The sequence below is a fragment of the Anolis carolinensis genome, chromosome 2 (genome assembly GCF_035594765.1).
Source record: "Anolis carolinensis isolate JA03-04 chromosome 2, rAnoCar3.1.pri, whole genome shotgun sequence".
NCBI classification, from domain to species: domain Eukaryota; kingdom Metazoa; phylum Chordata; class Lepidosauria; order Squamata; family Dactyloidae; genus Anolis; species Anolis carolinensis.
The window spans coordinates 39,479,460-39,505,769 of record NC_085842.1 but is presented as its reverse complement, the minus strand read 5'-3'; the positions used below and the strand labels follow the sequence as shown (position 1 = coordinate 39,505,769).

General features: G+C 37.2%; 1 protein-coding gene and 1 long non-coding RNA gene across 20 annotated transcripts in view; one reads left to right on the top strand and one right to left on the bottom strand.

Moving 5' to 3' along the window:
* The window catches only part of cadps (calcium dependent secretion activator), a 445,008-nt gene that overhangs the window by 312,330 nt on the left and 106,368 nt on the right, over positions 1 to 26,310 (top strand). For 5 of the 18 annotated variants that reach the window (XM_062969670.1, XM_062969662.1, XM_062969671.1 and 2 more), the window contains 6 exons: positions 794 to 895; positions 2,296 to 2,359; positions 3,938 to 4,061; positions 6,434 to 6,502; positions 7,383 to 7,400; positions 18,362 to 18,468. In XM_062969670.1, the coding sequence (XP_062825740.1) occupies positions 794 to 895; positions 2,296 to 2,359; positions 3,938 to 4,061; positions 6,434 to 6,502; positions 7,383 to 7,400; positions 18,362 to 18,468 (484 nt within the window). The remainder of the gene's footprint in view (positions 1 to 793; positions 896 to 2,295; positions 2,360 to 3,937; positions 4,062 to 6,433; positions 6,503 to 7,382; positions 7,401 to 18,361; positions 18,469 to 26,310) is intronic. The other 13 variants (XM_062969666.1, XM_062969673.1, XM_062969667.1 and 10 more) reach the window with 3 other exon arrangements.
* The window catches only part of LOC103279515 (uncharacterized), a 97,533-nt gene that overhangs the window by 30,012 nt on the left and 41,211 nt on the right, over positions 1 to 26,310 (bottom strand). The window contains exon 3 of one of the 2 annotated variants that reach the window (XR_001730565.2): positions 19,452 to 19,781. The exons of the other annotated variant lie outside the window; for it this stretch is intronic. This is a non-coding gene — a long non-coding RNA (uncharacterized LOC103279515). Of the gene's footprint in view, positions 1 to 19,451; positions 19,782 to 26,310 lie in introns of those variants that run through there. 2 annotated transcript variants of the gene reach the window in all.

Here is a 26,310-nt window from a genome sequence, read left to right as displayed (position 1 = left end):
CATAAAATGCCACAAGTGTTTCTCCAGAGAATAATCTGTCTATGTCAGGACACTTGAATATGGGAAGAATATGATAGAGGAATATTTGTTTCCTTTTGTGCACAATGAAGAGATAACTACCATACTCATTCATCTTTACAAGTGAGGATTAAATAGGCAGGGATTTATGTCCCTACTCCAGAGCCATTGAAATGGCTCAATCCTGACCTAAAACCCAACGTTCAAAGTTGAGTTCCCCTTGTGTGGTACCCCATGAGGTACAGAGATCTGCTGTTCTTTTTGTCTTTCCTTTTTCTTTTCTTCTCTTCTCTTCTCTCTCTTTTCACTTAATACCATGAGGGAGCAGAAGCATTTTTATGTTTTCTCTCAATCGTGGGTTGATAGTCCTTTCACAATGAGAAACTCAATGAGACAATTTTGGAATGACATTTCTTTGGTCTGAATCAGTGGTTTGAATGTTGAAATTCATCAAGGACTTTCTCAGGTTCCTCCCCCAACAGAAAAAGAACATTTGATCCAGACAGGCTTTTGATGGACTGTTGAGAAATGGTCTTTGCAAAGGGCTTGCTGCACTTTTTCTTTCTTTCTATCCCTGCCTTACATGATCACACTGCTTTTATAGGATAATCTTCTTAAGACTAGTTTTCAGTTTTCACTTCTTTTTGAGGGGTTGCATTTTGGAGAGAATGATGAGGTACAAAATAAATAAGCTCCAGTTATTTCTGCAGTTGTTTTCAATTATAAATGAAATGGCAAAGTGTAAAAGAAACTTATTGTAGCATCTTTCCTTCAGGCCTGACGGAATAGGAACTGTAACAGTAGAAGAAAAAGAGCGGTTTGAAGAAATCAAAGAAAGACTGCGGGTGTTATTGGAAAATCAAATCACGCATTTTAGGTAATCATTGCTCTTTCTTACTCCACATGACAAGATAGAATGCTGAATTTTACATGCTGCAGAGATGATTAGTTACATAAACATAACTTCAGTGGGCTATTTTAACAAATACTGATGCCATTAACATTATAAGCAGTGCTAAACTCCTAAAATTGCTCTATTTTTGACATTAACGATTGTATTGCCTTACCTGGAAGATAATTTCTAACTGCGATTTTGTAATATATTTTTTCTTTTGTCAAACTATATTAAATATTTTTTAAATGAGGTCAATAAGAGGAATAACTAGAATATCATTTCTGACATATTTTGTAATATTATTTTTAATTTTTATTTTCTCAGAATATGTTAATTCTTTAAATGAGGTCAATGAATTTAAATTTTTATAAATTGACAAAACTACTTCCAAAGCAAAATTGTCCATTTTATTGTATATTTTTAAACCTTAATTATTTCGTTTTATTGTTCATGATGGACTACCATAATGCAATAACTTGCATTATGACCTATTAAAAATTTAATAAATTAATTATCTACCTTCTAATCTTGTTGCTTTCTTTAAGTCATCTCTTTATTGTTGCTTTATCTTCTTTCCATGACTTTCTTGCTTTGCTGGAGTCATTGCCATTAGAGGACCAATAGGAAGAAACACTACAGTAATGTTGGATCTCTTATAGGCTAGCAATTACACGGTTAGCAGTCCCCCCAAAATTATTTAACTGTGATGCAAATCCCAGTTTTCAAAACTCTTGTGTTGGCGCTTATGGACAAATTTAAAAAAGACCACCTTTCAAGAGAAAATCAAATATTGAGTCACTTTCATTCATGATTCCTCCCACCACATTGCTACTCTTCAGTAATCTATCAACGAGCATAATTTCCAACCTGGAATCTCCTGATGTATTCATTGTTTTCATAGGGTAACATTAAGTGACATATCTTACTGAAATAATCATACCCATTAAAAAATTCCAATTTCTTTGTTTTCACTCATATCAATAGTATTTGAGAGAGAAAATTTGGATAACATAAGAATACATAAATCCCAATGAATACAGTCATTATACTGTGATGTGATGAACAAAAAAAGTTAACCTGCAAGACAGTGCTAAATCTGTTCTTAAAAGCCTTTTTAATCAGCTCAACCAATGCAGTATAACTTGCACTTTCTCTGTAAATTCCAAGCTTCTTAAAGTGCACTAATGTAAAGGTTGAACCCCTGCTAATAATTCCATTTAATCTGGTTCATACTGTCCCCTAGAAATAATTAAATAAAATTATATTGAGAGAAAGGGCCAATCCCTACAAACTAGGTATCCTTTTTGCAAAGCATATTCAAAGCCTCTTCATACAATTGCATATATGAAAAAAAAACATCAAAACCTAATTATATCCTCTAGGTATTGCTTCCCATTTGGCCGACCAGAAGGTGCTTTGAAAGCCACACTATCGCTCCTGGAAAGGGTAAGCATAAGGACATTCAAATATTGGTGAAGAAATCAATTGACAGTATTTGGCTATTTCCATTTCATAGAATTCCAATTATATATTCGGAAGCTATTTTATTTCTAATCATCAATGAATTATGAATAATGAATGAATGAATGGATTGAAAATATGTTTCATGGTTTTACGTATAGCTGTAGCTTTAATATGGACAGCATTTGCTCTCTGCTTGGAACACACTGTGATTGTGTTTGGACACAATGACTTTTTCCCCCTCCCAGTTCTCATTTTCACTATAACATGGTTTCTGTAAGAAACTATGATGAGAAACCTAGGCATATGCAATACTTTTGGTCTAAATGCTATTGAGAGGGCCGACTAAATTACTGGATTTTTACATATTTGTTGGTTCACCAATCAGCAATTCTTTCAGGGGATCTGCAGTAGATGGGACTAAACAGTAAAATTCAGGCCATTGTTACAAACAAGAGAGTGTTTCTCTGTTCCATTTCTTAGTACCATCAATTTCCAGGATGGTTTTGAATTGTTGTCTGGAAGAAGGATTGGGGCAGTTGAGATTTTCTAACCTGAACCAGACAACACCATGGTGTTTCTGATCAGGAAATGTAAAAGCTCTGGGATAGATTAGTCTTCAAAGGGGTAGTACTCTTCTTGAAGAATCAGATTCACAGTTTTTATATCTTTATACCTGGATATTCAAGCTGTGGCTCTAGCCAAGGGCCTTTGCCGAACTTAGGCTGATGCACCAACTTCATCTGTTCTGGTGAGATCAAATTTGACCATGATGATATATTGTCTTATTTATTGCAGTGAGCTTTGCATTGAGACACCTTTTGAAGTGTCTTTAGGGTTTTAGGCATGGGTGATTTCTACTTCTATCTGGAGATATCAGCCACTGAGCTTGGGTATTTCTATATGAAGAGTATGTGTGCACCACTGTACTACAAACCTTCACTGTAAAGGTTGAGAAATAAACCATCTCCTTTAAACTCTAATAGAACAGTGTGTTTTTGAGGACCTAATGGCATGCTGATGTCAGTGCTGAATGTAATTCTTGTTCATGTTTTGGAAATGTGAGAAGCGTGAGAACTGAGTCCTGTGACACCTGAAAGACTAGAGCATTTATGATGGCACGAGTTTTTCTTGGCAAGAATCTGCTTCTTCAGATGGCATCCTTGTATCAGATGGCATCTTCAGATGGCATCACAATAGATTAACAGCTACTTGCAGATCTTAGTGGAGGTGGAGGAAAGTGACCTATGATGATGAGAAATGTATATAATAGCTAAGACTTGGAAAATCTTTGGAATGTGTGTCTCACACATGCATGCAACTTTTCTTATAGTGTTACAATGTAAAAATCTGCCACTTCTTTGTACAGTCCAAATCCAAATATGAAGGTCAGAGCAGTGGCCCTTGGTAACCAGGTCCGAGTTTCCAAGGAACAATGGATAATGTTATTGCTGTCTGTTTTCTGGCCAGGAGAGGGAGACAAAGGGCATTATGAGGGTGGGTGAAATGTTTTTAAAAACAATTAACAGGATGACACAATAAATCAGTGTTTCTTGTATCAAGGTTTTGATGAAAGACATAGTTACTCCAGTTCCTCAAGAAGAGGTAAAAGCTGTCATCCGTAAATGCTTAGAACAAGCTGCACTGACAAACTATACTCGGCTATCAGAGTATGCCAAAATTGAAGGTAAGGATTTTTCATTAATGAATTAACATTACTATCCTCTTTCAGGAAGGCAACCACAACAGTTACATTTAAAAATAAAGAAAATCTGCATATATCATATTCTTTTACTATAATAAACGAAATAATAACCATTTCATTTTCTATTTCATTCTCAAAACAGATTTGGTGCAATAACTACTTTTTTAAGACTCTGAAACAGATAATAGGATATCTATGTTGTAGAAGAATAAGCGTGTATGTTTGGCCAATAGTACACCGTTCATACATGTCATTTTTTTCCTAGTAAACAAAATAGTGAAATCAACATAGTGTGCCATGTTTGGGAAGGGAAAGCAATCCTTGTGGCTGTGGAGTTCATGGAACTATTAAAATATTAGAAATAAAGCAATGTCTTAGAACTGTAGTCATTCATTGTAAGTCAACTTAAAACGTCTATATATATTTTCACAAATGATATTTTATCACCCTCCCTTCATACATAGCAGATCTTGTCAAATTAGTTGGCCCTGTGCTTGCATCAGATTACATTCTTGTCACTCTAAATTCACTGCAGCCAATATTATTGACCTCTTTTATTATGAAAGAATAACAAGTAGTGACCAGAGACACATGTGCCCATCAAAAGGACATTTTAAAACTTGCTTGAAGAGATGCTCTTGTCAGGATTTCTTTACATACAGACATGAATCAATTTTCAGAGTTGCCTTACTATTGAACAGTAATTTGAAACTCCTTCACATCATGATAAATGCCTTGTTGTAAGATGTTTAAATTGAATCATGCAGTGTGGATTATGGGTTCATGTCATGTCATCATGTGTGAGCCATGAAGTGATGTTCTCCTTTTGCTTACAGTAATAATACTGGAGGAAACAATGTCATCATTCAAATTTTTTCTCTCCCTAGTCCTTGCTTGTCAGAAGGACTGGATTGTTGTGATATGTCACATATATTCCAGGGTCTGTACACTACACACCTCCTCTCTTTTTTCAATGTTTTTCCCCTGTTGACAATGCAAATTGTGTACCAGTGGTAATGAATTCATTGTTGTGCATCCAGTGAGAAATGCTTAAGAATTGGGCACTAAAAGGATGTTTATCAACTCTTGACTTGGTAATGAGCAGTGAAAATAGAGAAGGAACGCAGGTCTCTTGAGCGCTATACTATCAAGCAATTTATCAAAGCACTGTACGTCAATGAACAGTTTTAATTGGTGAACTCTGTTAAAAAAATCAAAGTGCAAACGCTTCACGAGGACAAGGGAGAACCAATTCAAAGGCAACTTTGGGGTTGTTATTTTCTTTTGAACAGACACTGGGTTCCCAAGGTCTCTGTATAACGCTCACTAACTCTGTTGGTAAGCTTTGCTCTCTTCTTTCAGATGTATCTATGCAAAAACAAACTTTATGATCTGTAAGTAAAAATGCATTCATTTCCCAAAACGTAGATCAGTTAGTGTATACTTTCCTTTTGTGCCTCAATTCTTCTTGATTGTGTTAATTATCTGCCCTCTTTTTGGCACTGTGACTTTTAGGTCTGGGAAACTTTGAAGCAACAAACCCTTTTTTTCTGTTAGTTTCCTCCCCCTCCCCCCCCCCCTTTTTTCCTTTTTGATTCCAGCTATTGTTTTCAGAGAAGTATTTCATCCCACACTACCTGCTCTCTTCTGCTTCTCTCCTTCCTTGTTCGTGGTTGGTTCAGCCACTTTTCTATGCTGCCTCTGTAAAAAGTGGTTGCATCAGTTTCAAAGCATGCTGGGATTGTTAAGTGAAACAACCCAACATCCGCAAGCTGCATGCCTCAGGTTTTCTCTCATGAGCATAGTCCGCTCACTTTGAGTTCTTTTCTCCCTTTCCTTCTTTCACTTTGGAAAAATTGTGTGACACATTTCTCTGGAGGCGTCTACGATTTGGAAATAAAGTGCCTCCTTCAGACTAAATAGCCTGAGTGCATTAGAAATTCAGATTGCAAACAATTGGCAGCAATGCTACTTGAGGCTATGTTTATGAAGAAATACCTGTGAAAGCCTTAGATACTGAAGGCTAAACTCCTTAGTATCTCGGAGCCTTAAATCAATAGACTTCTATTTCCCTCTATTCATGACGTTCTGACCATTATATTCTTGCGAGCGATTCAGAACAAACCTTTAGAATCATGGTCACAATCCCTTTTGTGACTCATGAGCATGCTGAATGGTTAATCCAGTAAACCTCCAATTTTAAATCTCTTTTTTATTTGTATCCCATGTGTATCCCAAAAATACTCTACAGCTACTTTCCTTTTAAGCTAATGTAAAGTTTTCCTCTGACCTATGACCTATAACCTCTTTACCTCTGACCTAAGCCTCTTGCATGCCCAAATCCTCTTTTATAGGGAAAAAGAGAGAAATGTATGAGCATCCTGTCTTCTGCTTGGCCTCTCAAGTGATGGATTTAACCATTCGTGAGTACCTTCCACCCTCCAGTCCATGCTGTCTTCACTCTTTTCTGTTTTCATTACTTCAGTACAATCCAGAACCAAATCAACTCACTTTCCTTGCTTCAAGTCCTTTAGCATTGGCTTGTCTGTTGCTTCTGTCTGTGAAAGTCCCAGTGTGAGAAGTCCAGTCACTTTTTATCAGCCTGAGAACCAGGTTAGACAAATTCCGCTGTTTTTGTTTGTGATGAACTCCAATTTGTCTGTAAGTTTTTTCAGTTCTTCTTTATGTCTGTGACCTGAATGCATTTTTACTTTGCTTCTGTGTAACCCCAATTTGTAAACACTTGTCACTGGTACACAATCAAAAGGTAGAACAACATGGGGGAGCAATGAGCTAGAAGCCAGATGAAAGACATACCGAAAGATTTGTCCCTATATTTCCCGGATGTTATTTGTTTCTAAAGTTCTTCACAATCTGTGTATAAGATCACAGAACAAAGTCTTCCCTGTATATTAGATTTTTCATGTCTCATGTCTGTTTTTTTTTCCAAGCAGAATGCTACTCTAGGTTCTTTATTCATAGGAGCTTTGAATAGACTATGTTATACAGTATATATATATATATTGGTTAACCACTCTAATATCCAGTGTGTGTTCACAGAGCTTAAGACACCGAAACACCAACTTTCCTTTGTTACATTAAGCTTTATCTTCACAAAACAAGTTGTTTTCAATGATACTCATGCTTCTGGGTGGTGGGCGAGACGGGGCAACCTTTTTCTTTTCAAATGTCATATATCACACATAACTGGGAGGCATTTTGATCCACTTGCTCATTAATCCTGCATATCTGTTCTTGTTTTTCTCTCTTTTCTCTTTGTTGCTTTCTTTCTCTTTCATATAGAGAATCAAAAGGATGCAGGTGAACAACTGTATATGCCTTATAAATTACTAGGATTGTTGAGTTTTTATTGATCTTTGTTTTTCCTTTTCGTAGCTCCTTAAGATACGTACTCCTTGTAGAGAGAAATTGGAGTTGCAGTAATACTTAAGGAGTTAATTTGTGCTGTCTTAATTGATGTAACTAGTGTTCTCCTTCACCCTTAGTATATGTAGTAAACGTTCAGTACAGCCTTATTAGGAGATGAGACACAGTCTAATTAAGACGTCACTCATTTTCAACAACAACAAAACCCAAACCTAGCACTACATTTTGGTGCCCAGTGATATGAACAATCTGGCTTTTCATTCAAAACACAATTTTATATCTAAACTAATTCTCATTTTTGTTTTCATATCTTCTGTTTTATGCCCCCTATTTGGGTGGAATGTTCTTCTTGTTGATGTGTAACTAACAATATGGTCAAAGAGAAGTCACGTTTGTTGTATTTTTATTTTTCTGTAATGTGATGATGTAATGGAACAAGGATACAGTTCAGATAACAATCTTTAAAGCAATAATGTTGCACAAATTTTTAAGACATGCTGACTTTTTCATGACTTCTACATGCAAGACATCTTCATTTGAAATTTCTTAAAATCTGAACTGTTGATTTTATTTGTTTTTCCTTGAGTCCTTTGTTTGTTTTGTGAAAGCAGATTGTCTAGATTTTCAACTGTTTTAAGGAGAAAATACTTTTGAGAAAAAAATTCATGGCAAATTCTGCCCTGATTGCATTGGAGTCATATTTAGATAAGCTACTGTAAATGCCCCAGTTTGTATTTCATTTTTTTAAAAAAAAACTTAAAAGAATTCACTTATCCTAGTCTGAGTTATTTTACTAGTATTGTTGGTTGAGAGTCTTGTAATTTAACTGACAATGAGTCAATCCCAACCCAAAAAAATCATAAAAATAAATAAATCTTACCTGCTGTTTACATTAAAAAGCCATGTTTTCACAATATCAACCACACCTAGCACTGGCGGTATAAAACTGGCCTCAGTAAAGTCAAGCATCCTCACCTACATCAACTCGATACATTCAGTTGTTTTGATTATGAATTTTCTGTGGAAATAAATGCGCATCTGCATAATGAGTAAATTGTTGTGAAAGAATACTGTTAGAGGCACATGTCTATTATGAAATGTTCAAAGTTAAGGAGTTACAGTGACAGGCTTTGTGAATATGGGATGAATCAACCATCCGTTTAGTAGAAGCCCACAGCTTGCTGGGACATCTGAGATGTTCCCAGATGTGGCTTCCCATCCCTCCAGAGCAGGTTTTGAGGGCTGATAGAGACTGATTGATGAAGATGAATAAGCTCCCGGATAAGTTCTTCTGACATCACTGTGTCCAGTCCCATGGTAGTCCTTGCCCAGTAGTCTACTCATTTTTAATTGTTAGCAGATGTGTGAGGAGTTGTCAGTACCCTATTTTCTTGTGATAGACAGTTTATTCATTATAGCATATCTACAAGATAATCTCTTAATAGTCTTTCAATTATTACTATTAACCATGTAATTAGAACTGCATAGCGTCAATATTCCATCCATTGTGCCCATGTTTCAAATTGGATTTTATTGCTTTCTTGTCCCAATAGTTTGTTTCAAACAAACTTCAAGAAAGCCAATTAACATACCACCAAGAAGGATTTTGAAATGGCTAACAACTTGAGTGTATCATCATATACCAGTAATACAACCTGCAGGCAATAAACAAACATTTCTAGTCTAATCCTAATTTGGTTTGGTAAAAGAAGGTATTTTATATTGGGAAGTAAGGTGGTGTTGATCAGTTGCATATTAAATCAAAAGGGAAATAAAATGTGATGAAACAAATATAGTCATTTTTACAATATAAAGATACCCATGTCAATACTCGGCTGACCCATAGCCACCCATGAGTTTGAAGATCAGGAGCTTCTTATTGCACCGTGTTCTGTAATCAAAAGCATGTGATGCAATGTAGTGCTTTGTAATTCAGCATAGTTACTCTATAGTTGAAGTGAGAGATGTAGGTGCCTATGTGGTTGCATTAGATGCAGAAGAGGACCAAAGAGAGAGCAGGAATTGGTTTGTAATAGCAGATAGGCCCACTGCATAGGAACATAAAGAACTGCCTCATACAAGAATATTTTTACAACTGGGTCAGAACTCTCAGGCAAAGGTCTTTCAATAAATATATTGAAATTCCAGGTCCGAAATTCCAACATCCGAAATTTCCCATGGCTAAGGACCGTGCATGCTGCTTTTTATGCCACCAGAGAATCTTGCCAATAGAGACCTTCATGCATCTAATAATGGGCAAAAGGGGAAAGGCTATGACTAAGGGCCCTTCCAGACAGGCCCTATATCCCAGGATCTGATTCCAGGTTTTCTGCTTTAAACTGGATTATATGAGTCCCCACTGCCAGATAATCTGGGATAAACAGATAATCTGGGATCAGATCCTGGGATATAAGGCCTGTCTGGAAGGGCTGAGAGAAAGGACAATTTCAATGGCCACCAAAGCAGTAGCCTGTGTTTGTTACTAAATAACTGCTCCGTCAGTCAACAATATTCTTCCAAATGTTTTTTCCCATCCATATAGTTAGCCACAATGATAAATGTATGAGGTATTTTGAATGGGAATGTGAGGTTTTCTGAATATATAAATGACTATTCATCAACAAAAGACTTGCTGGATACTAGCAGTTATGTGATGGATGCTGCAAACTTGGGCTTGCAAAGTTACACTTTGAATTAATTATTCACAAGTATATTTATAAGAGGTGCAACATTTATAAGCTAAGGTCAATAATTCCAGTTTCTAAAAAGATACTATTATTCAAAGGTAATATAAGTAACTTAGTTTACATCCTCAAAAAAAAAAAACAATCCTACAAACCGCCGGCACATGGTACAAAATATACTCTCAATGAACAAGAGCTCAGCTAATAGGCAAGGCCACCAGGCACTTTGCATTAGCATTTTGCAGGGGATTTTTGAGGGGGAGTCCCAGATCTCTGTTTCAGTGCCTACTTAAGAATAATAAATATGGATGATGAAGGAATGGCTGCAGTCACCTACAACAATTGTGGCATGTTTTCCTGGACAGAGTGCAACAGACTGTCCAGGATGACCAACACACATGGGATGTCACTGAGGCTGAGTCTACACTGCCATATATACCAGAATCTCATCCCAGATTATCTGATTTGAACTGGATTATATGAATCTACACTACCAAATAATCTGGGATAAGAAGATAATCTGGGATCAGATCCTGGCATATAGGGTAGTGTAGATCCAGCCTGAGGAGAAAATGCTCACCAATGTTTCTGCTTCATCCTGGAGAGAAGTGACCAGTGGAGTGCCACACAGTTCTCTCCTGGGCACAGTACTGTTTAATACTTTGTAAACGGCTTGAGGGCATGCTTATCGAATTTGCAGATGACACCAAATTAGGGAGGTATAATTAATACTAAAATACCCCAGAGAACAGGTTCAGAATTCAAAATGACTTTAGCTGATTGGAGAGCTAGGCCAAAACTAAAATGAATTTCAGTAGAGAGAAATGTAAAGTAATACACTCAAGCAGAAAAAAATGAAACAGATACAGGTGGGTGACACCTGGCTTGAAAACAATCCACGTGAAAAAGATCTTGGGTCTTAGCAAACTACAAGTTATAGGTTTTGAATCAACACTGTGTTGTGGCAGCTAAAAAGAAAGCCAATACAACTCTAGGCTGCTTCAATAGGAGCATCGTGTCTCAATCAAAAGAAGTTATTCTGATTTGATCAGACCTCCCCTGGAATGCCGTGTCCAGTTTGGTCACTGCAATGAAAGAACAATATGGACAAGCTGGAATATGTCCAGAGGAAGCCAACCAAACTGGTAAAAGAGCAGGAATCCATGCCCTATGAAGAGCTGGGTATGTTTACTTGGAGAAAAGAACCCACATTTAAGTATTTTAAAGAATGACATGTTGAAGATGAAACATGCTTATTTTCTGCTGACCTGGAGATCTAAACACAGTGGAATAGAGTCAAACTAAATGAAAAGAGATTTCACATGAAAATTAGAAAGACCTTCACAACAATAAGAAGTGGAAAACACTCCCTTGGAGTGTGGTGGGATCTCCTTCCCTGGAAAGCTTTAAACAGATACTAGATGGCCATCTGTTGAGAGTGCTTTGATTTTATTTATACACTGCAGTTGTCATACTAACATGTAGTGACACGCCTTTTGGAAAGCTCTAATATAGATTGTAAATTTCAAATGGCATTTACATTTCCTAGTTCTGCATACTGGTAACATTTTAGCCATGTTTTTCCAAGTGAATACGAGAAGACTTGTACACTTTTGTAATATTTGGAAATATAATGGAAGAAGCCCCTTATTGAGCATCTTAGGATCCAAAGCCCATAATGGATTGCGGGTTAACCAGAGATGTCCAAATTATGCCTTAGGTTAATCTGGATTAATCCAGAGTAAACTGGGATTTCCCAGTTTACTGCTGATTAATAAAACACCTGGAAAGATCCAGACCTTACTGCAAGAGCCAGATCTTTCCAGATATTGGGCCTATGGGGATTGACTCCCAGACCACCTTCCACAATCCTGAGGGTCAGTCCCCATTGCCATGCCAGTTCTTTGGGTTCTAAGAACCCAAAAGAGTGGGATGGCATCCTTGTCCTCCCCTCCCAGCCCCCCATTTCCCAAAAAAAAACTTTCCAGGGGGTCTAGCTGCATCTTCAGGCCCCTCCGAGATAGTTTCTGACCTCTGATCGATCCAGAATGGCCTGTAGCCACCATTGAAGCAAAATCCCAGTTCTTCTCAGGATTTGTGCTTGTGTGGCTCATAGTGGTTTGTAGGGCTGTAGACAAGCAGGCTTGCTTATTTGCATGAACCCCAGCTTTTAGGTGAGGTTGTTTTATCAGCTATCATAATTCTTTGGTTTATGGTGACTATTTTTGAATTTCTGCAGTAGCATATGTCATGGCAGTCACACAAAAAATGTGTATATGGGGATGCCAGTTCACACAGACCTCTGCATCAATGTGCCATCCAGCTAGTCCTGTGTTATCCCAAAATATTCAAATGGAATCCAGAAATGTTGTAAATCAGCCCTAGAAAATGAAGTCTTTGTATGTGAACAAGTAGAAGACAAAATCATTTTTTAACAAAATTGTTGTTAATGTTATCCTAAATGCAATAAGGATGCCTTTACAAAAGTGTGTGCTGGTGTTCCTCATGCTATCCATTGCCTGTATAGCATAGCATTAAGCAATTAAGTCTCCTGACAGTGCTTGGCAGAAGACATCTATATGTGGTTGCTGGCATCAGCAGGGAATCAGCAGGGGTATTTTAATTACTATTGTGGGGCCTGTTGGGGAACTGCAGAGAAATACGCACAGATCCTTCCTGGTCCTTTTCAAAACATTCTTCTTGTTTTACTAATTTGTTTTTTTTAAAAACAACAAAGCAGTAGATGTATACCATGGTAGGTAGACAACAACATAATCTAATCCTTAAGTCAGGTGTTTAAAAGCAATGGTCAGTTGCTATAGGCACTTTACCTTATATTGTTCTATCCAGCTACTGATCTTTCTGCCTGCCTGTCTACCTAGCTATCTATTATTCTCTTCTATTTTTTCCCTTTCTTTCATTCTCCCATTTTTCTGCTTTGGGGACACAACACCAATCAACCTGTACATGAACACAAATACACCAGAACTGACATTGCACAACCCGGGCATGTTTGACAGTTGGAGGAGTCAAACGCCAGTCAGTTCTGAAATATATTTTTCATCTGGGTCACTGTAGGTGTCTAGGTCTGTAGCAACTGGCAGAAAATTGCAGCTGCTGGCAAGTCGAGTGGCTGAAACACATTTAGAGCTGGTGCAAAATTGGGTTACTGCAGGGCTTGCTGTGCAGCTTAGCTGCTCTGTCTCACGAGTCTATTTGTCCTCTGGCTTTGGTGCCCTTTGAGAAAATCTCTCTCATGCCAATCACACTCTAACTGAATAGGAATAGGTTGTGTTAAAATGGTCCATGGAGGTTTTCTCTGACCTAACTGGCTAGTGCATGATGAGTGCTGAAGAATGATGACCTTTTGCAAGGTTTCCTGTTGTTGATATCAGTTTACATTTTTGGTTTAATATTAGGTAGGTAGGTAGATAGGTAGAACTGGATAACCCATGAATTTTCCACTGGCATGTGGCTACCATTTAGGCTGCATTTACACTGCCATATAATCCAAATTATAAAAGCAGATAATCCACATTATTTGCTTTGAACTGGATGATATGAATTTACACTACCTTTTAATCCAGTTCAAAGCAGATAATTGGATTCAGAAACTGAATAATATGGCAATGTAGATGGGGCCTCGGGTTTAAGAATCCCTAATACAGGATATTGGGGCTGGATCTAAACTAGCATACAATCCAGATTATCAAATCAGATAATCCACATTATCTGCTTTGAACTGGATTATATGAGTCTACACTGCCATATAATCCAGTTCAAAGCAGATAATGTGGATTTTGTATGGCAGTGTAGATCCAGCCTCTGTTGTTTAGGCTGGACCACTCATGTTGTAGTCTTCTCATACACAAGCTCAGACTTCATACAAAGCAGAGAAGGACAAGATCTCTCTAAGTCAGATTATTTCAAATGTAGGCCAAAATGTGATTCAAAAAAGAAAAGCTTAAATTCTTTTTCTCAGTCATATAAGTATTGGGAAAAACCTACTTCTCTTAAAGCTCTCCCAAAATTTAAATCTCAATTACATTGAATAAATACAAAATTAATCAGTTGCAAGAAGTCAGAGAGGTAAGGAAGATCATTTTGTATGGGTCCTCCAAGGGAATGGGACATGGACACACTTCAATTTTGACCCCACCATCACTGAATTGTAATTCCAGAAAATCATTGCAGTTGCCCATTATATTTAATAATGAGAGGGGATTCAGAGATGCCAGTATTTTTTCTGCAACTCAGAAAGTTCAAGAACTTTTTTCTGAGGTATGTTTGAGGCCCTTTCTTCACAGCTGAATAAAATCCAGATTATCTGCTTTGAACTTGATTATTTGGCAGTATAGACTCAGATAACCCAGTTCAAAGCAGATGATGTAGATTATCTGTCTTTATGTTCTGGATTACATGGGTAGAAGCGACCTAAGTAAAACTTTGCCAAATTTTTCTTAGGCAATCTTCGCTAACAACCAAAGGCAAAATAGTGTATTCAACATGAAGCCAGCATGTTTTGCCTGTTCCTTTCTTCTCTTCCTTGGCCCATGAGAAATTAGACTAAGGGTGACTCCACACCTTAGAATAAATGCAGTTTGATACCACTTTAATTCCATAGCGCAATCACCTAAAAAAAATAAGATGAGCACCAAACTTGACTGTGCCTTGCTTTGCTGAGTCAATCTATTTTAAGAGTGTATGGAATCTGTTTTGAGTTTAGCCCCTGAAGGTTGTTATTATTATTTGAAAAGAAGTAGGAAGGGAGTCAGTTCCTTGTGTTGAGTGAAGGGACTTAAGACTGGTAAAGACTGTGTGAAGAAACTTTACATAAAGCTGCTCAAATCTCATTCCTTTCATGGAATTCAAGTAGCAGAAGTCTGTATGGAAAACTTGCCTAAAAGTAACCAGGAATGTAACAGCCTGTTTTACAGGGACATGTCTTTGTGCATCCCTGATATGACATTCTCCCCAACTTTCTTTATAACACTTTCAAAATTATAACAAACTAGATTTTCTCTTTCTTTAAATGTACAGCCAAGCCAATGGAGTCTTCCTCTTTAAAGTCTCTTAGAAACACAAGAAAAAAGAAAAGGGCTCCTGGCATCAAACCATCCAGATAAATATGCCAGACTCCTTACAGACCAAATTGTTTAGAGAAGTTATTGGCTGTTAAAATGTTAGTCTGAAATCTAACAGAAACTATTAAGAGAATAGTACATTCATCATTTAAAAATTGTTGTGTGCATTCACAAGGAATACATACATGTGCATATATATATTCCATCCATCCACAGGCTGATATCACAAACTATGTGACAGATGGGTCAAGTCCTGATTTGCAGTATTCTAACATTTGGAATAGCAAAGTAACATATTTGATAGAACTGGCAAGTTTTATATATGATTCAACCAAGAATATAAAAGCTACTAGAATTCCAAGTAGAAAATAATGAGCTGGAAACAATTGGAAGCCACACGTTTTAGGGGGGAAGTGAAAGATTTGAATACATATTTAAGCTGAACAAAGAATGCTGTATAGCTGTCCTTTTAGCTGAAAATAGTGTTGCCACTTTAAAAATGCTATCACGCTTTACAAAGCAATCCCTTCCTTTGCTTCCCTCTTTATTGTTAATAGACAATATCTAGATGATATCTATAGTAGGCAATATTTCTTGCCACTGTATGAGTGTAAAAGGCAGGCAATGCTCTTTCACATTTGATACATGCAGATGAAGGATTTTAAAAAATATCCTACAACTAAATTGTACAAAAATCCTGCTTTTTGCACTGAGTTTTAAATGTCTTAGATTGTGAATTCTCGTAGCATGGTGGAATCTGTTGACTTTGGAAAAAATGTTTTGTTGTCATAATTGTTTAGTACTTGAGTTGACAATAAGCAAAACAGCAGCAAAAAAAACCCCATTTGTACTTCTATCATTTCTGCTTGCTTTTCGTTCAAAGTTTTCATTTTCTTTGTCACTGTTTAGAAAGTCATGTGTGTCTTTCCTTTTGCTGTCTCTCTACATCATTCACAAACAGCACGATCGTCAGTGCCCAAGCCCCCAGCTGGGCCCAATCCATCCATTCAAACGCAGCCTAACATGATAAATCAGATGCTGAAAGGCATACCTAAGCAAACACCAAGTACTGTAATAGTTTTCCTTTCTTCTATTCAATTCTAGTCTAGCTTAGCACACTTTTTTCTCATGTAGTTTAGATTTTAGGAAGCTAGTCTCTACTGTAGGCTTGTCATAAAGAAAATTCAAATGCAGCGCTTCTAGAAATAGCATTGGTTTCCAAACGTCCACATTTTTTGTCTAGCAGTGTCTAACATATGCAACATTTTCAAATATCAACGTCAGCACAAAATAACATTACTGTTGCATAACATTTTGCATGAAATATGTGAATCTGTATGATTTTATATGATGTATGAAAAAATCAAGAAGTATGTTGTCTCATTGACCAGTGCTCCAGTTATTGTTTCATTGACCAGTTCTCCACATAAATTGAATTAATCAATTTGATCTTGAAAAATTTATTCCACAACATTTTGGAAGGAAAATAAAGCCAGGAAGGGAGATCTTCACAATATAACTAGAGACAGATTCTTGCGTTTTAATTATTTAGTATTCAGGCTTCTCATAAATCTGATGTGATGAATTTTACAGTGTCAGTCTAAATGGCTGGTTTATCCAACAGAGTATTGGCATGTGCTAGATTGCTAGAACATCTATCTTCTTCCCAGCTTACAAATGAATCCAGAAAATCCCTTTTGTGGACAAAATGATTTCTTACAATTACAGGAAAGATTATCATCCAGAAGGAAGTGAGGAAATTATGCTTCCTGATAACCCTGCAAAAATCCTATACTTTTTAGACCACCGTTGGAGAGAAGGAAGAAAATTAGGCCTGCAATGTTTAACATTGTTTTCACAAATGAGCTGACTAGTCATCATGCTCAGGTTAAATCTGTGTAGGAAAAATGATCATATAAGTTGCCCAATTCACATGTGAGGATCTTGATCTGATAAGCTATTGTTTATTAGGAAATGATCCTTATGACCACATCACCCCTCCTTTTTCACTAATCTCTTTGAGAGGGGTTGCTTTTATTGTGGTTTGTTCCCATTACATCTGAATTAGAAAACTGATTGAACATTCAATACATTGCACCAGATTAGATCCTGGTTTCACATCCTTGCTAGAGATGTAATTCTTCACTAAATTTCTTCTCAAAGAAAACAATGTAGAATTTTAACATTTTTGTTCTTGCTGCAAAAAAATCGCAACCAGCACTTATTCCACACAAAATTTGTATGTGGTTTGCATAGAAAATACAATTTTCTACACAGTTAACAATATTCCTATGAAGACATATTATTTCTCACATGGAAAATGCTGATTCCTGAACTGAACTGGTGTTTGGATTTTGGAGAATGCCTCATTGCTCTCCCATGAGAGATCATTGGAATATAGCATAAGGTGAACTGCAAGGGAAGAGGTTAATTCGTTTTCCCCTTTTTTATATATCAGTACACATAATAACATGTTACGTATGTGTTTGCTGGTATCAAGAGGCCACTTGCTTAACTAAAGAAAAACTGCTTTCTACTGAAGAAAGTGCAGAAATAAGAATAATTGGCAGCATAGAGCACTCCCCTGCTCTTGCAAGTTTAGATTTAAGATGTTAAGGGACCACTGATGTCAGCATAGCTTAAAACAATGTTGTTGACTTCTACAACAATTTATATAAATCACAAAATTACAATTATGTTTTAGATCCATTGGACAAACATATATATACATAAGCCATGAAATCGCGTAATAGATTTATAATAATAAATAGATAATATTAGATTCTGTCTCTGGAAGATGTGAATTCTCTTTTTCCGTTACCCATTATATGAAATACAATGGAAATCCATTTGTATCACATATTATGTTAAAAACTGAAGCACTGTTTTCATAGTAGAGCAAAAAACAATGGCTTTATGGTTTGCCCAGTACTAACTACACTGCATTTTAACCCTTGCATGATGTAGATTTTAAAAAATATTATTATTATTATTATTATTATTATTATTATTTCATTTTGGTTTTTTGTTTCTTAATTTGTTTTGTTTGATTAACCACCTAATCGATTGGCCTTACATTGAGCCTATCCTATCTCACTCCATTTTAATTCAAGTTCTTGTACTACAGAAAATGTAGGTCGGTTAGTCACACCTGCCAAAAAGCTAGAAGATACAATTCGCTTGGCGGAATTGGTAATTGAAGTTCTACAACAAAATGAAGAACACCATGCAGAGGTGAGTAACAGTGGTCTAAAAATCATCTGAACAGGAAGCAAGTATGTTCCTGTGGGTATTACACCACTAGTTTTTTATACCATAGGGTGGACGTTGAGCAAGACAAAGCTATTTCATCCTCAAAATAACACTTAATTATCAGTAAAAACAATATTTCAAGGAGATCTCATGAAAAGGCTCATTTCAATATGAGAGCACCTGTAGTTTAAGTATGACTCCCATGCTAGCTCTGTTTAACTTAATGAAAGCAATTTATGATGGGAGCCTCAGAAGTTCCACTTCTTAGGGGCCATTCCAGCCTTAACATTTCTTGTAAGATTTTGTGTGAATTTACATCAGTATTCCAAATCCACATGGATTTTGAGGAGAGAAGGACAATCAGAAAATTAGATTCCTGACTTTTCTTGCTTCATAACTTTCTTTCAAATAGCAGATATAGTTTTCATTTCAACACGATACCTGGGTTTTTGTATGGGTTATCTCATTTGTAATCTTCATGAATACTTCTCAGTAGACTTATTTCTGAATTTTATGGCAGAAAAAATGGCCAAATCTTTATAATTACTGAATAATAAGAAAATAAATAATATTGAATTAAAGGGGAAGGAGGTTTAAGGTATGTCAGAGGGTTGTAAAGACCATACTGAGCAGTCAGTAGGAGACCATAATCAACTTGTGTTATCAACTAATCTAGTTTTAAAGGGAGTAGGGGGCATAAAGAATAAAAAGAGATTCATGACACTTAGTAATTAATTTGAAAGCTTTGCTACACCCATCCCAAATGTCAATCTGAACCAACCAAGTTTCTGTGCTCCCTTTCTTGATGCGTAAGAATGTTCTCACGTGCCCATACAAGAAAATAACCACTCCAGTGTTAAGTAATATTGGAAGGAAAAGTCAAACATACTATGCATGAAACTAAATAATGCTGAATAATGCTTCTTAGGTTCCTAATAACTTGAAAAAATATGTATTTTCAAGCACTCAGTGAAATGATTTAATCACAATCTTAAAACAATCTAAAAGCAGAGGAAATACTTGCTTTCCTTTTAAAGCAAAAATCACAGAATCAGGTGGAACAATCATACAATGGAATCTTCTCCAGCATAGCAGCAGCCATTTCAAGACTTCTGCTTTCTTTTTTCTTCCTCTTCCTATAGTGTAGTTATTAATGAGCAGTGGGAAGTCAACTGGACCCATCAATCCTATCTGCCAAATGGGCTAGGCTCCATCAGTCAGTTGTAGAAAATGGTGGGCCTCTTGTGGTTCTAGAAGCTGCTTAAAGTAGGAAAACCCCATGTTGATCATACCTACTGGTAAGAAGGAAAATGGCTGTCAGTTAAAGGGGGCAATGGTTTTGCATCCATATCCCACACGCCCAGCACTGGACCAGTGTTCAGTTGCAGTCCCCACTTCTGCATTTCAGTGTCTGTAGACACATAGAGAGAGCTTTTTTCATTCTAACAAAAATAGCTTAGAGTCCCATAAGGATTCTAGCACATTATTTTATAGATAACATTGTGACCCCTGTAAAGCCAGTGTGCATGTATACACATGGGAATAGGATTTCATACTCAATGTAACATGCTGTTGCATATATTAAATTAGCTCTATATCCAATGTTCTTTCAAAATTGAAGTGATTTGTGATACTTTTTATAAATTATCCTCTTAAAATTTAGATAGAACTATCCTCTATAACGTTGAACATTAATGCCCGATATTTTTTGCTTTCCTTCTCATTGATGTTTTTATATTGCATTAAATACCTTTTAACATAAATAATTTCACCATTTAAAAACAGATAAAAGCAGATTTAAAATAATTTATTTCTCGTGCACAACAATCCTCAAATCCCAACTAATGCCTGATTGCATATTTAAATTTCCTCCCTGTTTCTCTATTGTTCATTCAATCTTGGATGATCCTGGCAGGGGAAAGAGGTATGTGACTAAACTGAATGAAACAAGTCACCTCCTGTCATATTTCGTGCATGCCCTCTCGGTGCCATGTTTCCTAATGGGATTTCCCCCTGGTCATCCTTGCTTTGTAACTCTAAATCCAAGGAATGTAACAGCAACTTCACTTTAAACTGCTTGTGGAACTGTAGCCCCTACATGACGGGGCCAATGTGGGGGAAATTCTCCAGCCCATGCATGTAGCAACGGATATATTTTTACAAGCACTGCAGTTACATCCCAACACCTGTCCTACCTGCCTGGGCTCTTTCCTCAGCCTGTTGTTTTACCCTTGTTGCTCAGCATACACCTAATCTATAGTTCACCCTGCTGGTAATAGATATGAAAGACAAGTATTTCAGCTAAGATAGCAGTGGCCTTCCTCTGATTTTGTTCATTGTGTGCATTGTTCTGATATATATATATACAATATTTATATATGGAGAGAGATTATCCAGTATTAAGGAATGAAGCAACATCTGTTTTCATGCTGTTGTGAGGCTAGCAATACAATTCAAAAAGTGGCATGTAATTTAGGAAAATAATGTTGCTTCCCATCTCACTATTACTATTACTATCAGTAAATAGTAATTATCAAGACTGGGGTCAATCTTTATAAAAATGAGGATAGTATTTTAAGGGGGAAACAGTTGTGCAGATGGTTGCAGTTTCTCAGGGATTGTGTAAATTCAGTTTAACCAATAATTTCACTAATAGTATTCAACTGTATTTCCTCAGTTCTAAGAAGCATCCTTATCCATATAAATGTCTCAAAAATGGGATCGTGGTTGCTTTTTTATATAAATACAGCTTTTTCTGTAGGTGGTACTAAAATTAATGTGCATCATAGATTCAAAGAAATACAGGTATTTCTCATTTCTGACTGATGGATAATGACTGAAGGCATGGATTTGCAGTATACGATCCAGAATAACAGTATGCCAAAAGTGTATAGCATCCTGGCCTGAGAAATTCTATAATTATTTGATCATACGGTTTCATCAGATGGGATGACATCATCGTCCTAGGATGCTTTCACCCTATCTCGTAGATGGAGACCAACACCAGATATCACACAACATCATGTGACCTCAGGTGGAGGCCCCACTCTCAACCTGGGTGAAAGCATAGCTGGAAGCTTTCTCCCCAACACAGAAGGCCTCCTGTATTGTACTGGCTCCAATGGAGCCAGCACTGGGCCTCCACATGTGATGGGGAAAGTGTCATAAGAAGGAACTGTGCACAAGGGAACAGATTCACCCTGCTGCTCCCTCTTTCCTCGCCAGAAACCAGGTGAAGTGGGACGCTTCACTTGGCCTTTTTGATAAGGTTGATAAAGAAACTGAAAGACAAGCTAATAAGGCTTGAGGGCACAGTTTCCATAACTGAAACATTTCATCACATTGAGAGAGCTGTGAAGCACACAAACAATATTGCCAAGGCACTTACTCTGCAAATTTTAACACTAAAACATATGATTTTACAGAACTTTACCCCAGCCAGAATTCACCTTGCACTCAACACCAACCAAGAATCCAAAAGTAGCAGAAAAACAGTTTATTGGAAAAAACACAAGCATAAACACAAGCATAAAAACACAAGCAACATGAGCATAAATCCAGGAAAAACAAGAATCAAAACATTAATATTAATCCAAAACCAAAACTATAGAAACTTCTTAGCACATGAATCCAAACTCCCAAGATCTTAGACTAAAACATGAACTAGAAACAGGACTAGAGATCATCACTGTTATGTAGCATTGCCTGATCTGAATTCTAAAGGAAACAATTATCTGATTTAAGGTTCACAAGCCATAAAGTCATGTCTGTGATCTTGACTCCCTTGCCTGTGAGATTTCTCACATTGTTGTTTCTCACGGAGTCTCTGTGACCTTCTTAGTTTGCTTGCTTCTTCCCTAAGATGAAGCCTGAAATTTCAACTACCTGCAGGTATGTTTTTAGGTGCACTTTCTCACCCATCCAACCCCTTATCAGGGGTTGCTATGAGACGACTAGAAGAAAAGTGTTTGCCTGCCACTGCCTCTCCCTGTCTGCTGGACTCTGAGGCAGTGTCACTTTCAAGCCCATTTTCACAAACAGGATCTGAAGTTCCCTCATTTCCCTCATTGAAAAACTCATCCATTCTCCCAGGCTCTGGAATAACAACCTCTCATCTTCATCAGATGGCTGAACCACAACAGTCATGTAGAAAGGGACCATTGGAAACAACAACCGCATAATGTATGAACTAGACTTTAACCAGTCATTCGTTATTGATAAAAAGCTCAATTCATTAAAGATTTTACAGAAAAGAGTGATATGTAAAATCAGTATGTGTAAGTGTCAAGTAAAATAATAATTTTCGTTACTGTTACGTTCTGTGAAGTTTTAGCGTGTACCTTTCAAGTCACTGAAATTCTTCTCAGATCTGACTCATCCACCTATTCAGAGTACATTGCCTGTTGACAATCAATTGGCACACTGAAACAATTTCTAAAATGCACAAACATCTGAAATGCACATACCTGTAACTGGGCACACTTTTTTGCATGCCTTACAGCAGTGCTTCTCAACCTGTGGGCAGAGCCGGCCCTAGGTATTTTTCAAGTGTGGGTGAACAGGATTTTGGCGCCCCCCCCCCCCCAACCCAATCACTGAAAAATAAAAGCGTTGGATAAGCGAAAATGTTGGATAATAATGAGGGATTAAGGAAAAGCCTATTAAACATCAAATTACATTAAGATTTTACAACAAATCAACAGAAAAAGCAGTTCAATACATGGTAATGTTATGTAGGAATTACTATATTTGTGAATTTAGTACCAAGCATTGAACAGGGATATAGGGCAGTGTGGACTTAGATAATCCAGATAGCTCCCAGTATTTTAAAAAAACTCTAAAATCAGGACAATAAATAAAGAACAACACTCTGAAAACAGGAGAAATCCAGACAGTAAACTATCAGGGACAGCTAAGACCTCCCCAAAAAAAAATTCTCCCAGGCAAGAAGAAGCCAGGCCTTGAAGCCACAGGGCCATTAAATGCTAATCAATGTGATTAATTAGAGTTCTTTCTCCCACCCTGGACCTTCTACAGATATATAAACCCCACTTACCTCACAATCTCTGAAGGCCCCAAAGGCGGGCCCAGTGCGGGCACCGGGAGCTTCGAACACCTTCCTGGTGAGCCTTCCTGGTGAGGCCTTGCCAGGAAAGCCTCGCCAGGAAGGCGTTCGGTGCCGCTTCTCTGCTCCCCAAAGCCCCGAACTCCTTCCTGGCGAGAACGAAGGCATTCACAGCTTCTCTGCTCCCCAAACCGCTGAACGCCAGGAAGGCCTTGCCAGGAAGGTGTTCAGCGGCTTCTCTGCTCTGCAAAGTCCTGACCGCCTTCCTGGCGCTGCTTCTCTGCTCCCCAAAGCGGCAACCTTGGCTCCTTCCTTGCGGAGGGAGGCGCAGCGGCGGAGGCAGGCTGCAGGAGACAGGAGTTGCCTCGATGGCGCCCCCAACAAGATGGCACCACAGGCAACTGCCTAGTTGGCGTGGTGGTTGAACCGCCTCTGCCTGTGGGTCCCCAGATGCTTTGGCCTTCAACTCCCAGAAATCCTAATAGCTGGTATACTGGCTGAGATTTCTTGGAGTTGTAGGCCAAAACACCTCCGGACTCACAGGTTGAGAACCACTGCCTTACAACAACTATAACCACACTAAAAGAGAAGCAAAGGGGAAAATAGCGAAGAATGGTACCAGGAATAAGTTGTCCTCCTTAGTTATTTCATTGTGGTAGAAATTGGATAAGGGGGGTAAACTATTTTAAATGATGGTTTTGGGACTACATTAGGTAGGTTTTAATGATAAGCTTTTAAAGCTATGCAATTGGTCACATTTTTCTCAAACTTTGTATTTTCTTTTCTTAACAGTAGTAGGGGAATTTATAAGGCCCTAGCTGTCATAGGGTTTTGATATTTCAGGTCTCTCTCCATATGTATGTATGTATGAATATGTATATATGTATTTTATCTCCTTGAAGACATGCATATATACATGAGTTCCCATAGTTATGGTAAAAGAATAATTATAGCTTGGTGGTGTAGGTAGATCACTTTCCTTACATGCTTATAACACAGAAGGTAAGTAGATGGCAAGTAACATTTATTCTGTTGAACAGGATTGTTGAGTAAAAAATAAGTTACCTCTCTCATTTAAAAATGAGATAATGTTATCATAGCACATGAATGAGTAGATTAAAAAAGTTAAAGTTGAGTGCTACTTATAGAATGAAAAATATTATTTTTAGCAATGACTATGTTCCTGTCCTGTGAATTTCTAAAACTTTAGCTTTTTTCAGGTTTTTATTTGTATTGTTTGGAAATAATTGTGTTGGGCTTTGGAGAAAAGATTGTTTTGCTGACATCAGGTTTACATATTATTTATAGATAGTATTTAAGAATTACTGAGAGGGATCCTCAGTCCTTGCCCAACCTGATTGCAGTATGGTAACAGGGTTGTTTTTATCTCCTAAAATGACCATTATAAATGGGAGCTTATGAACATTTTGTGTGTACAAGTCTTACAAAATGAAATTCTCAGTTAATGCAGATCAACAATTAATCGGCATGTACAAAAAATACATTCCAGAAATTATTAAAGTGATATTAAAGTTACATGTTAAAAAAACAGTATTACTGTCATATAGTCAACTATATGAACCTCCAAGTCAAATAGCTTTGACCCTTAAATCTCTATAGGAGAAGATTTCATAAAAACAAAGGACAGTACCTGAATAATTGTGGCATTGAGTGGTATTGTTCCTAATTTCTAAAGTGCAATCATATTCTATTAAAAATCAAAACAATCCACATTTCTGTGTGCTGGTTACCCCAAACTCTGCCCACACTGTTTAGGGATTAAAAACATTCTAGCCCAATGCACTTAGGTGACATAATCTTTGTAAAAGCTGGGTACATTGCCTATAGATTAATAGGTACAGTAATCTATATTGAGGGTCTAAGGCAGTGGTTCTTAACTTGTGGATCCCCAAGTGTTTTGACCTACCACTCCCAAAAATCCCAGCCAGTTTACCAGCTGTTAAGATTTCTGGGAGTTGAAAACCAAAACATCTGGGGACCCACAGGTTGAGAACCACCAGTCTAAGGGCTCATCTGACTCTTACATTTATAGACTGCAATCTCCAGTTTCAATAACTCCAGAAATGACCATAATGTGATTTCAGATTTTTCTCCATTTGAGTGTCAAAGATTTTTATGATGAGCTTTAGAGGCTACACAATTCCCACCCTTGAGTGAAGGAATAATTTACTAAACTACAGTTGGAAAAATTTGGCTATTCAGTGAATAATCCTAGGGTAGTTTTTCACAGTGATTATTATTAGATGTATCCAATTAATATTCATGACCAAGAAGCTTAATTCTGTCTCTTCGTTTATGCTGAATCTTTCTTTTTTCCCTCACTTACAAAAGTATACATCAATAATTGGCATAATTAATTACAAACCAGATCTTTTATTTATATATATTCATTTTATTTAAAGCCTTGCTAGACTAAATTTTAGCTAAATGTTCATATGGGACATACTACACAGGGGAAAGTATGGAGAAACTGATTTTCCCACTATCCTGTTCTCCTACCAGCCCTTCAGAGTACCAAATTTGTTTCTAAGGTATGGCAGTGTTGCTACCCTGAAAGAGGGAACAGGGAGCTTTAATATAGAGATAGTTAAAATAAAATATACTAAGCCCTCCATTCACCTTTCAAGTCTAACTTGGTCTCATCCCTTTAAAAGTATTAGTGATATTCCTTAGCATGTATAAACAGGGAGCTGCTGGATAGTTTCCATATTGCATAAAGATTATTGCACAAGGTCCTG